Raw genomic sequence first — 13050 nt, 5'->3', positions numbered from 1 at the left:
AGAATTAAGTTTCCTACAGCGTGAACTGAGGGAAACCAGCTGAACATCCAGGATTCACAGTGTTCAGCAGCACTACTTATGATCCCTTATAATTCACAATAAGGCCCAAAATGGCATAATCTAAACAGGATAGCCTAGGAGTGATTTTTTGCTTGCTACTATCTAATATAAATAACGATTTTGATAAAAAGATCTCACCTCTCGGTTAAAAATTACATAAAAATGCATTTCGAAACCAGAGGAATCCAGAGGTTAATTGAAAGGAGGAAGGAAGAGGTAATCCAGTTCTTCATTTTATGTCTTGCTCTGGAAAAAAACCCACTGTCAAGAAGCTCAGAGCTGGTACAACTTTTAAACACAGGATACCAGGTATTTTCTTGATAACATACAAATATCAAACAAATACAGAAGTGGGTTATTTTGTTTTATTCCAAGAACTCACTTTTCAGTGTAATCTTTTGCAAATGTATGCCATTTGCAGTACAAGACTATCTAGGCCCCATGATAGATTTCTTCATATTTACATTATACCAGCACAGCTTTAACTTCAAGGAACTTACTCCTGACTTACAGCAGAGGAAGACTAGGCTTTCTGTTTCAGAACTAGAATTAAAAATAAAGAAACAACATTTCAGGCAATTTGTTTTCCCTCTTTAAAAGTTCAAGCGTTAAGGTGCCTATTCAGAACCACTGTAGAATGCCTCAGTTCATTCTAAAAATTGTTTAACTCTTGTGCAGACAGTTTTGATTACACTGATCCAGGTAATCTGCTGGACAGTTTAACAAAGTTTTATTTCTCATTTCCCAAAACACATTCTCATTAGGCTTTGGAGGACTTGGGAATACCCAGGAATTATCTTCCAGAGAGCTCTTTCCATAGGAATGGTGTTCCTGAAACGTTTTGCCATCAACTGGAATGGGTCTCTCATCTGTCCATGCTTGTAGAGTCACCCTTTCAGGTGGTATTTTTACATCTCTCAGCAGAGGGGGAGACACAACATTGCTGAATACTTTATCATTTTGTGAGAGTTTTTTATAGACTACCCCAGATGTCAAATTCAGCTTTGAAATGTTCGAGTCAACACATTGTACTGGTGCAGTAGAGGCAGCTGAAGAAAGAAGATAAAAAAAGATTTTAAAATTACATTACCTAATGCATTTTTCATATACTCCAAATCTACTAGAGTATCATAGGGATGTTAAACCCAGTGTTTTCAAGCTACAAATTTTCAGACCATATTTTACTTCAGTAACTACTTAAAAGTTACAAACTGAATGCACTAACCTCCTCAGTCAGATTTTGCAAGATGAACCAGAGATCTCGAAATCTCAATGTCTAAAATACACCCAAAACCAAGGAAACCTCCCAGCTCCCACTTGAACACAGATAAAGTGATGAATCTTTTTGACAAGACCGGAATGAATGCTGAAACAGAGAGGATTCTCATGCACTTGGAGGAAACGACCAGATTCAGAACACCGCTTATGCAGAGCATGCTTCTTCCTACTCTACTGATTGTTTTAACAAGTCATGTTCCAAGGCTGCCAAGAACCTGAATTCTCACTGTCTGTGAAGCAGTAAGAGGGAAATGCACGGTGTTCACAGGTTCTCTGTGCTCCACTATTGTCTGACTTCTGAAAGTAGAGCGACAGACCGCAACGTTCAGCCAGCTGAAATTCCAGGGGAGTTTTAAACCGTGCTAGGAAGGGGAGGATTTTGAAACAGAACAGCATCTGCCTGGAATGAAAGAGCTGCACCTTCAGTGCAGGTCTGAACAGATGGCCAAATACAACCACATCATTTTTTTGTAGTGAGAATTAACATGTAATGGGAGTAGATTAATGATTCCTGCAGTTAAAGAAGCTCACACCTTGCAGGTAGTTTTCTAGAACAGCTACAAGTCTCGAGTATGAACTATGATTTGTAACTTTAGTTCTTAAGGGACAAAAAGAGGAGCCAGTATCTTGGACAAAGAATACAACTTTTGTTTGTCACTGTAAATTAAAAGGCGGTACCCAACTTGCAAATGTCAGTCAAAAGCACTTCCCAGTAGCACAGGCATCACATCTGAAAGACATGCTAAGGCACTGGATTTGGCCTCTTTGTGCTGACAGGTATAAAGAGCAATTTGAGGTCTACAGACCTTTAGAAAGTCACAAAAATCGGAATCCACCAAAAATGGATTGAAAATGTAACAAAAAAACCCAAAACAAAAGACATGAAAATGCCTCCATACCTAAATGACAGGTAAGTAGAATCCACATGTTAACTGATACTGCTAACATCACACACAGAGCAATGAATACATTGAGTTCTGCAAACTTTACACACCTCTTATAGTGGCAACTAGTTTGTATATGGTAAAATAGCCAGTACTGCAGGTACAGGAAGTGGAAGTTTTAAGTCAAGTCTACCCATATTTTGCACAAGCCAAGATTTTTCTATAAATTTAAGCACAGATATATCTGCATTGCATTCATAAGTGTGGCTGACAAGCAAGGTAAACAGAAAAAATAAATACGCTTTTCATTTCTGCTGAACCTGTCCACTCTTACATACGTCTGAAAAATTACTAAAAAAAGCCTACAGAGCAAAAGGCAAAATTCCACTGTTTCCCAGTCAATCAATAATGCCTTTTATAGCTGTGGATATACAACTGCATTAGCAACTGCAGAACATCTGACTGTTCACCAAGTAGAAGAAAAAAAATCAGTACTTGTGTAGTGGCAAGACAGATAACTCCAAATTAGAAATAAGGACAGAAAGACACTACATGATCACATCAAACCTTGACAGACGTTAAGGATGAAAAATTCATTCAGCTCCCAGTTTCTCTGTTGAAGTTATTTGACAAATGTATCTTAGAACTGTAGGAACACAGAATCACCTGCTAATAATAATGACCAAGTCTACAAAACGTGTTGATAGTTTATCAGCCAAGTACCAGGGAGTGATCACTGATCACTGCTGGCCACAAAGGTAGGGATTGACCTGGAGGTGAATCCTATCATTACCTCACAGAGCCAATCAAAGCTGCTTAGAAACAAGATGTCTTGATCTTGTAATGGACAGGGACATCAGAGACACTCACCAATATATTGTAATCAAGTTCATAGTCTGACATCTTCTGTATTCTTAACAGAGTAAATACCACAACTGAAGTGAGCAGCAAACAAAGGAAATAAACGCTGCGCTAAACAGTCAGACTGATAGTCTGACCCCATCAGCATCAGAACACTCTCTTGTAAAGCATTTGGCTCGAGACAAACATATGTATGAAATAGAAGAACCATCTGATGAACTCAGATGATGATGCTTACAGAAGTTACACATACTTCACGTGGAAATTATCTTCCCCTTATTTGCAAGGTAGCAGCAGAAATAAGGCAGTTTTGCAGCCCCAGTACTTTGACATTCAGAAAATGTCATCTTGCATAGCATTTTGCTAGAAAAGACAACTTTTCTGAAGGCCAGCAAAGCAATATGCAACCATTAGGGAATTTCAGTCTATTAAAGTCTGATTTTAAAACGTTGCCAAATACTTCATGTATTCTATACTGGGAAAAGAAGACTGCGTTTGCAGAAAGATTTTCCCCCCCCTAATATGAAGTAGTTGTGGTAAAAGGTCAAATACGAGTAAACTTAACACCTCAGCCTTGTGCACATAAGCAACACTTCACTGAGAAAAAAGCCACAAGGGGAACAGAATACAGTACTGAAGAAAAAACACATCAGCAACACCTTTATGTGTGAAGTTGACCAGTACAAGACAGAAGCAAAAGCAGAAAATGGGTAGGCTGGAACCATAATACAGTCTAGCTTATCAACTTCAATTGATGAGATTCTGATAAGATATGATAGCTAGTTTCTTTTTCAAATGGTACAGCCTGAATCAACAGTTTGTGTCTGTAAGGTCTGTTTCTGCAAACACTGACTTGCCTTTCTTGGTCGCTGTTGGGTTTGTTTTCAGTTTTCGTAGAACCTCAGTTTGCACGTCAGTCACTAGATGCAAATTAGACATTTCTCTCTTCAATTCCCAATATGCTTGTTGCACACTTTCAAAACAAAAAATTTTTACAAGTTAATTAAATAGTTGCCACCTCTAAAGCATCCTCATGTTAATAAATCACTTTTGCCTGACATACACTGACAATGTTACTCAAGTACCATAATTCAAAATGAATTAAGCAGTACTGATAATTATCTTAAACTGATGGACCTTTGTATATTTTGACTCTTGCATATTACAATATATAATGTATTGAATATTAACATACTAGATGATACTAATAATTTCAAGTTCCCCAAATGGAAGGAAATACAAAGCATATTCTCCTATTTCATTTGAAACTAACCATCTTACCAGAAAACTAGTAATCTCCAGGGAATACTTTTTTAAAAATATATTAAATGGACACTAGACTGCAAACAAGGTAGACTATTAACTTTGAACGGCTTCTGATAAATGACCATACACACCATTGTATGTTATGATCCTAGTACTGTTAACTGATCATAGTTTTAAATAGTCAGTATTTGGGTCTCTACACCATTCATTTTGCAATGAAAAATCTACACCGATTTCATTTTTACAATGAAATCAGACTAGATACCCAGGATCCAAACTGAGCACCCACACACAGACCAAACTAAAATATAAAATATACTGTTTCATATTCAAATCATGTAATTTATGTTAATAAACTGACTTATCAGACATTTTAAAAAATAGCGACCCAATTCATTCTCTGGTAAGATAGCATAATATGAGAAACATATTAAGTTTCAGGTGATTAGCTGCTAAGAAAAATCAAGGAAAAAAAAAAATCAGAAAAGTCAGCATCACCATATGTTTCTTGGTAAAATTTCAAGCAAAGGCTCACTGAACACCACATTTATGTTGATTAATAATTAACTTAGTGTTCAAAGACATAAGGATGCAGTTACTTCAACTTAAACATTCAATTATTTAATGTTTTTTAATGCTCAACATTCTAGCAAAACACATTTATCGAGGACAAGTATTATGGATGAGAGTTTTCAGAATATTTCTTTCTCAATATATTCACCTATAAGACATTTATTTGAGAACAGTTCAGTACCTCAAACTATAGTTGAGATGACCGAGAACTATTAAGCTATGTAACAACTGTGTTTTCAAACATGCATATATACAGATTTCTATCCCTCCAAAATAGCAATTTAGGATCACTCCTGCATGAAATTTCTCAGACATGAGTGTGTTCAAAAGCAGTCGGAGAAATAGCTATTATTCTGTTCTGCAAGTTAACGCTAGAAGGGTTCTCTTAAAACAAAGAAATTAAACTGTCTTCTATGCACAGAAATATTTCCCCAGATTACAAAAATTCAGCAAAACCTCTGTCAAAGAGCAGAGGAAGCTCACAGTTTAACACGTAATGTATTAGGTATGAGCAATTCTGATAGATAGAAAGTTAAAATTTTCAGAACTGATACTTCAAGAAGTTCAGCTAAACCTGGGGCCTTTTTACTGCAGAATCCATTTGGCTCTTTGAACTTTTGAGATGACAATTTTAAAATGAAGTTAATGTGGCAACCACATTTATGTGTTTTGGTCTCAAAAATAAGATCAAAGAAGCTTTATATCAGAACAGAACCATCTGATATTTAAATATATTTACATATAGAAGTGGTTAAATATAAGAACAGCTCGTTGTCTGCCACCAACCAGAAAGTATTCAGATAAACTTTATAACATGCACTTTAGCGCGTTTAAAAGCATCTTGCAAAGGGATCCAGGTACTAGAATTCCACTTAAATATTTTAAATGTTTCTGTGGATACTGACTTAGAATCCCATTGCAAAGCTTCACTTTCAAGAAATTTGCAATTGAAAACCAAGGATTCCACATGCTTTGAAGTTTATCCTATACTGCCTTCTAACATGCAATATAAACCTTGAACATGCAATATAAACCTTTAAGCTTGTCTAAATCTACAGCCAAGTAGATTTGCAAACCAAGAATTTAAAGTCAGATTTGGAAGCTGCTGACAAATGTGAAATAATTACTTTCCAAAAAGTTAACTAACTGCAAATGCCTCCATTTTCCATAAACAGCAGGATTGCTTGCTACAGCAAATGTTTCGCATAGGAGGTTTTTCAAGTGCTTTTCCACAGATTTTTGGATAGGCTTACATATTCAGTATACATTACACATTCATTATTTATGTCAGATTACAATAAACACTATACTGTACATATGCTAATTCAGATGGTTGCCACCTGAATATCACTTTGCGGAATAAATCTGCTCTGGAAGATCAAAGAGATAACTGCTTTACCTTGAGATAACACCTTTTTTCAGGCTCCAGCAGAAACCACAAGAAGCTCCAGCAGAAACCACAAGAAAAAGTGTTAGCAAGCTAGCTGTCCAGTCAAGGTGAAACGTGAAAGTGTAATTTGTGTATAATATTATTATCATTACACCAGAGAACATATGAAAAGAAATAGCTGTGCTGTTCTCTTTCAGTGACTGATTTCTTTTCCCATCTCTTCGACAGCCAAGTAAGCAACAAGGTATTATGCTAAACAGTCTGTCATTATGAAGGACCACTCTTCCCTCTTGTGGAAAATCGTGTAAGTACACAAATAGGCATAACCCGGTGTAAGAGGTGCAGTTAGTTTCCCTTCTGCAAGACAGAACATTTGGGACCTTCCATGCATTCATGAATTGTTTTTTTGTATAAAGAATTAAATGATATATGTCGTTTCTAATACAGCACACATACTCAAGACAGGGTAATACAGGTGTTTAGATCCTTAGATTTAGCACAATTATTATCTGAATGGCTGCAAAATGACTGGTATGTTAGCATTTTTCTGGAAAATTGCTATTTCTTTTTGAATAGGTCACACAATGGCTCCTCAATATTTTAAAAAAATTCCTTTAAAATGTCTTTTAGTGGAAATAATATTGCACTGTGCCAAGTAAGAACATATGTTCCAACACTAAGGAAGAGATTTGAAGCCATCACCTATGCAAATACAGGAACCTGGGATTAGACTTGGAAATTTATCTACCTCCTCCTCAAGTCAACTAATTATTAAAAAGCTCGTTTTAAATACAGGATAATTTAACTTTCATTTTCTGTACAACAATCTGAAGATGTAAATGTTTTCTTATCATCATCATCCCAGACTGCCAAAATAAAAGAGAAAAAAAATTAAAATGATCTTGCTAAATCAGCATACCTAGACTTGAAATTAAGATAATGCAATTTGAAATAACAAATTCGAACAGGCTGCAAGAATATTTACTTTTTCAAATATGTGTCCCTTGGTAAACTAAAAATAAAATGTGAAAGCCACTTGATTTTCATACCTCTGGATGTCTTGCCTTTGAACTAGGCCTCCATTTAATGGATTTTCATCTTGAGCCTGGTCCTGCATAACAGAATGAGGGGAAGATAGAGAAGGAATGAACATACGATTTCAGACCTTCTACCTGAAAATACTGCAGTGAAACTACAAGTTCGCTAATATTAAAATTCAGGAGTAAAGTAGTCTTCATTTGTGTTGGCTGCAATGATTTTCAAAATGGACATGAAGACTTCTACTAAGAATTTCCACTTAACCAATGCTTAAATTACCTACTTGCATGAAAGCACTGCTCAGCCACCACCATACTCCCTCTTTCCTCACTCCTTTTTCCTTTATTTTAAAAACAGTTGAGCTCTCAGAATTTTTGATTCTTTGAAAAGCTAAAAATTAAGAAAGGGTTTTGACTTCCATTAAAAAAAAAAATAAAAAAATCAGTCTTCTCTTGTTCTTTCCCTGTGCCCCAGTATACAAAGACCTTTAAATTAAACTATTTCAATATAGATTTACTTCCACAAGTTACATTTATGACAGAACATAATTTATCCATGCTTTAAATCGTGCATACAAGCAGCCTCACTGAAGTTAACAGGACTGTTTAACAAATCAAACATTGGGCTCGCTTCGTTAGTCATGTTTCTATTAGACCCTCACCTGTGATGAGTTCCCATTCATATCCCTTCTCTTCATGTTCCCTTCCTACTACTGTTTCAAGCAACTTGTCAATAATGTACACACTGCACCAACTACAATGCAAAACCCGAATAAGAATATCTAAAAATAGAAAAAAAATATAAAGTATACTTGCCTAAGGTAGAAAACATCTGAAAATGCTAACTATTAGAAACAGTAATAATGAAGATACCAGCTGGGTTTGAAACAATACTGACTTGTCATTGCCCATTGATCACATTTCCCTGTATTTCACCTGACAATATTTCCCCCTCCTGAAGACTTTCCCACCACCACCCATCAGAGATTCTATTTCATAGTTAAAAAACAAAAATCCAGTTGTGCTATATTACCCCACATTTGAAAACTTGTACCTTTTTATTTCCTATATTAAGCAGTTAACAGGATCAAGAAATTGTATTAAAAAGAGCTGTTCCTTATATTTGCTCTTTGCAACAAAAGCTGCTGACATAAGCATTACTTAAACAGTGTCATGCCTAGTATTCCTTACAACTGCTATTTTAGTGTGTTCTTTCTAGCAACATTCTTTCTTACCATACAATCTGCACTCTTCAATTATTTATATAGCTGTTACTCTATTCTGTAGAGCTACCTGAAGACACTAGAACTGCAGACAAGTTACAGTATGCCTTCAGAATTTACAAGTTACTGAAAACACTTAAAAGAATTCCAGACACAAGTGAAAACAACAACCAACTGTAACAAATAAAAAACCACCAAAGCACCTCGCATGCCTTCCAGGTAATGTGCTTTATCCCCACCTAGTGGAAAACACATAGATTAAACCCGAGACAAAACAATCGATGCACATAAGCCTGTCCACATAAGCTTGGAGTGTGGCATGACAGCAGCAGATCTGTGGAGACACATTCAGTGCTGAGAACCCAACATCCCAACTATATATGCTTCGAGAGCAGCACAGGAGAAGGACTTTACTTCAGGCTAGCTCTAGTCTGGTCCCTGAATGCCCAGGAATGGTTGGGGTGCATCTTCTTAGTTTCATCCAGAAAGATATCCAGTTCCCATACTTCTGACTGCTCCGTAATGCAAGGCACAGAAGGAAGTGGCGATAAGGAGATTTGCTTCAAAAGTACATTTCTGTAGTAATGTAAATGTGCCCATAAGAAAAAGAGCCAAAGAAACATTTCCAAATGAAACCAAATCCTGTTTGAAGGCAGGGTGATGGCCATGCAAGGATTCTATTTGCAAGTCTTACATACATCGAACATTGGCTCACTCAAATATTGTTTGACTTGAGATTACATAATCATAATTATTAATGGCCATAATAAGAAACCTAAAATAGTCTGCCTCTTCAAACAATCACATTTAAATCTTTTAAATTTATTGTGTAACTTCAACGTGACTGTAAAGTCCTAGAGACTGTAACTTTCATCATGTAAAACAGTAAGCATGCACTAGACTTTTTTTTTAACTTCATGCATTTTATCACTGTTAAGCTATCTTAATTTCCTTTTTGAGATCCTAAGCACATCTATGTTACACGACGAGTCCCTCACAACAGACACTTGCCCCAGAGTAAAGGAGGTATAGCAAGATTCTGGAAACCCTGTTACAAAAAGCTGCTTTCCTGACAAGCTACATGCAACTACCCTGAAGAAAAGTGCTAGAGCTCCTTAAAGAAAGTTTGTGATATCTTTTAACATAAGCATTCTATTGTTTCTTAAAAAAAAACCCCACAAAAAAAACCAATTAAAAAAACCCCAACCGACAAAAACCAAAACCCAAGCAGGTTTTGCCCAAACTTTCCAAGTAGTCCAGTCCAAGCCACATACCAGCATAGGACACTTCGATCTGATCGGCTACTTATAAGAAATTGTAAAGCTTTATTTTCTGTTATATGGGCAACGCCTAGGAAATCTCACCTATATAAGTGTACTATTTCCAAGAAACAAGTCAGTCTATGAGAATATTTAAAGTTAATTTTACTGGGATGTTAATCTTTCACTCAATTATACACTTTATATCTCTTTGTTAACCCTTTATTTTGCTTGAATTAGGAATTTAAAAGAATGCTATAAATGCAGTCAAATCTATTTATAGAAAAATTTCTTAAAAATAAAGGTACCTTCTGTTTAGATTTTTCTAACTCCTTCCTGAGACTGTTGCACTCTTGCTTGAGCTTTTCTAGATCCCGTTCCAGACTGTGCACTTTCAAGTCACTGCTCAGCTTCTCTATTTCCCAGCTGGACTGACTACAATTCAGATTCTTCATCACTGTAAGAAGACAAGCAAGACAATCAGATTTCAGTCTCAGTTCAAGACATGTAAGGTTTCACTTTAACCAGCCCATGCCCTACAAAAAAATATCCTGTACATTCTGAAGAAACTGCAGTCTATGTCAACAGAGAAATAATAACACTGGTAAAGTTGTTGGCAGAGAATTAATCTATTTTCTGAGCTTAAAGTATGAAGCCCTACTTTTCAAGAGTGCACTGGAGATTTTACATAAAGAAAAAGGAAGTGACAGCATAAAAAGGCACTGGAAATACAAAAGATCTGTTAATGACAAACACACATGATATATACACCCACTTGCATACTTCTTAACATGCTTTGAAAACGTGAGCCTTCTCCCCCCTCAGATTTATATCATTACTTAATTTGTCCTAAGTTTTTCCCAAGTTTAATATCAAGCAGTTCCAAACAGAACTACTGGTCAAAACAGAAGAGTAAAGTCTAGAAGTTACATAAATCTTATTAGACAGAACAAATTCACATGATGTCTATTAAGAAGCAACCTAAGATGACCCTAGCATCAAATCACTAGTAGGAGGCTGGTTAGACAGAAAAAGAACACAACAGGAAGAAAACCCCCAAGTCTTCAACTGCATGGTACACTCACTTCTAGACTTAACAATTTAAACAAGCTTAAGCTACACTGATTTTTCTTAAACAAGGTACTCAGAGCCCACTTATGAATAAAACTGATTACTAAATAAGGCTTGAAATCACCACACTTTCAGAGCTCTCTTTATAAACTCCACACTTCTTACCTCCTTAAACCATGATGTCCTCAACAATGATACTACAACTACATGTGGTTTCTCCTTCTAGGTTTAAAAGCTTGTACAACTGAAGTAGTGCATTACATGCTTGAGGTCCTCTTGGAAAGTAATCCAACTCGAGCACAGCAATACTTACAAGCACCTTTCAACTGACTGCATTTGTACAAAATCTGAAGTCCAGTCCATCTCTAACTTTACACAGATGGTATTTTCTTCTTCTCTTTTCTTGTAACAGTATCTTAATAAAGATTATTTTTTCTTCCATAGTGTTTTATTTTACATACCTATGATCTCACAGCACTCTTTACAATGGCACTAACAGAAGATGGATCTATTGCCAGGGTACACTGTTTATTTCTCTTTCCATCAGGCTCTCTACAACCAGCATCTTTCTACCTCTCCTCACTCCTCAGCCCTGTAAAGAGCTGTTGTTGACGGCAGCCATTGCTATACAACATCCTCTTGTACCTGTCATGTGCCAGCAGTGAAATAAAGCAGTATACCAGATCATCTGCAGGTACCAGGGAAGTGGTATCGACTGGATAGTATTTGATACTTGAGTAAGTATGCCCCCACTTCACTCTGAGGAAGGTGGTGGGGTCCAGAGATGCACATGACTAGCCTATAAGCTGCACATTCCTCAAATTATTAAATAACCTACAGTGGAAGAACATGACAGCCTCAGATCTTTACCAGGAAGCCCTCGTCTATGACAATAGAACAAGTCTATCACCATTTACAGGACTGAACACATTTACAAGCTCAAAGTACCTCACTGCAGTACACTGTCTTACCTAGCCACTATATAGGGTTAAACCTCTTCATGGCCTGAGATCATAATATAACCACTAAGACTAATCAACATACATTAAGATGAAGTAACCAAATGCATACCTTGTTGAGTTTCCACCTCAGTTTTTAGTTGTAACAGCTCTACTTCTTTAGACTGCAATTGTTCATTCAAAGTTTTCAAGGATTCCTCACTTTCTTTCATCTGTTTTCAAGGAGGGGGAAGGAGGGAAGCCATTTGTGAAGCTTTTTTCTATCATATCTGACAATTCAATTTCTTTTTTTAAGAACAAGAAAACTATTGCTTTGACTTTTTTTTTAGCATTAGCCTAGCCCAGTAATAAAATTGAGATACTTAAAACTGTGATTCCTCCATAAAGTATCATCATGTACTTTAAAAACCTAAAGGAGTGATAAAACAAACACCACAGACTTTCATCAAATATAATTAATTTTACAGTAAACATTTACTAACTATGCAGTACTTGTATAACATGCATTTGAGTCACTACTTAAAAAGGCATACCATTTTATCCAGTTTGCTTTTCAGATTATCTCGGTCAATGCAGGCCTCTCGATAGGCCTGGTATGCCTTATTTACTTGTTCACGTCCAACTGAACTGCATTCCTCTTCCAGTCGGGAGCCAAGCAGCTAAAAGTTTAAACAGACATGAGAAATAAGAAGTTTCGTATGCTACAGTGAGAACTCCAAAACTAGAAGTGCAACAGTACAGCCTGCAACATTAAACTAACAGCATTTTTTCTTTAGGTTAGAAAATAATCAAACATATTGATATGGATGAAAATTTTTTACTGAAGTCCACCAAAGGCTGTCTACAAATTCTACAATCTCTAACCGTACTTAATGCTCGCTAGTTTATTGCTATGAGTATTTAAAAACCATCCACAAGTCATGATTACTCACACTGACAACCCCATAATAATATTTTTTCCAGGCTCTGAAGATGTACAAACTGCTTTTTGGAAAAAGAGTTTTAAGCATATAAAGACACAACATATAGAAAATGAAGAGGAAAATGAACATCATTTTTTTAATGACTCATCATTTAAACAAATACTTTTTTTCCAGTGTATTTATGTGAGAAACGCCAAAGCAGAATTATGTTACAAATAACTATTAACTTCCAGGTCACTGATATCTCACTGCCTGCTAGGGGACAA

General features: G+C 36.1%; 1 protein-coding gene across 3 annotated transcripts in view; it reads right to left on the bottom strand.

The window, feature by feature from the left end:
- Nucleotides 1-411: 411 nt before the first annotated feature.
- AZI2 (5-azacytidine induced 2) overlaps nt 412-13050 on the bottom strand; it is a 31362-nt gene continuing 18723 nt past the window's right edge. Inside the window, exons 3-9 of one of the 3 annotated variants that reach the window (XM_074860891.1) lie at nt 12395-12520; nt 11974-12073; nt 10140-10288; nt 7362-7423; nt 6322-6669; nt 3941-4056; nt 412-1109 (exon numbers count right to left, since the gene is read on the bottom strand). In XM_074860891.1, coding sequence (XP_074716992.1) covers nt 724-1109; nt 3941-4056; nt 6322-6669; nt 7362-7423; nt 10140-10288; nt 11974-12073; nt 12395-12520 — 1287 coding nt within the window. In that variant the 3' untranslated portion in view covers nt 412-723. Of the gene's footprint in view, nt 1110-3936; nt 4057-6321; nt 6670-7361; nt 7424-10139; nt 10289-11973; nt 12074-12394; nt 12521-13050 lie in introns of all 3 variants that reach the window. The other 2 variants (XM_074860907.1, XM_074860898.1) reach the window with 2 other exon arrangements.

Source organism: Strix uralensis, chromosome 1 (genome assembly GCF_047716275.1).
Source record: "Strix uralensis isolate ZFMK-TIS-50842 chromosome 1, bStrUra1, whole genome shotgun sequence".
In the NCBI taxonomy this organism is placed as follows: Eukaryota; Metazoa; Chordata; class Aves; order Strigiformes; family Strigidae; genus Strix; species Strix uralensis.
Note: the sequence above shows the minus strand (reverse complement) of the source record. Positions and strands in the feature narration are given on the sequence as shown.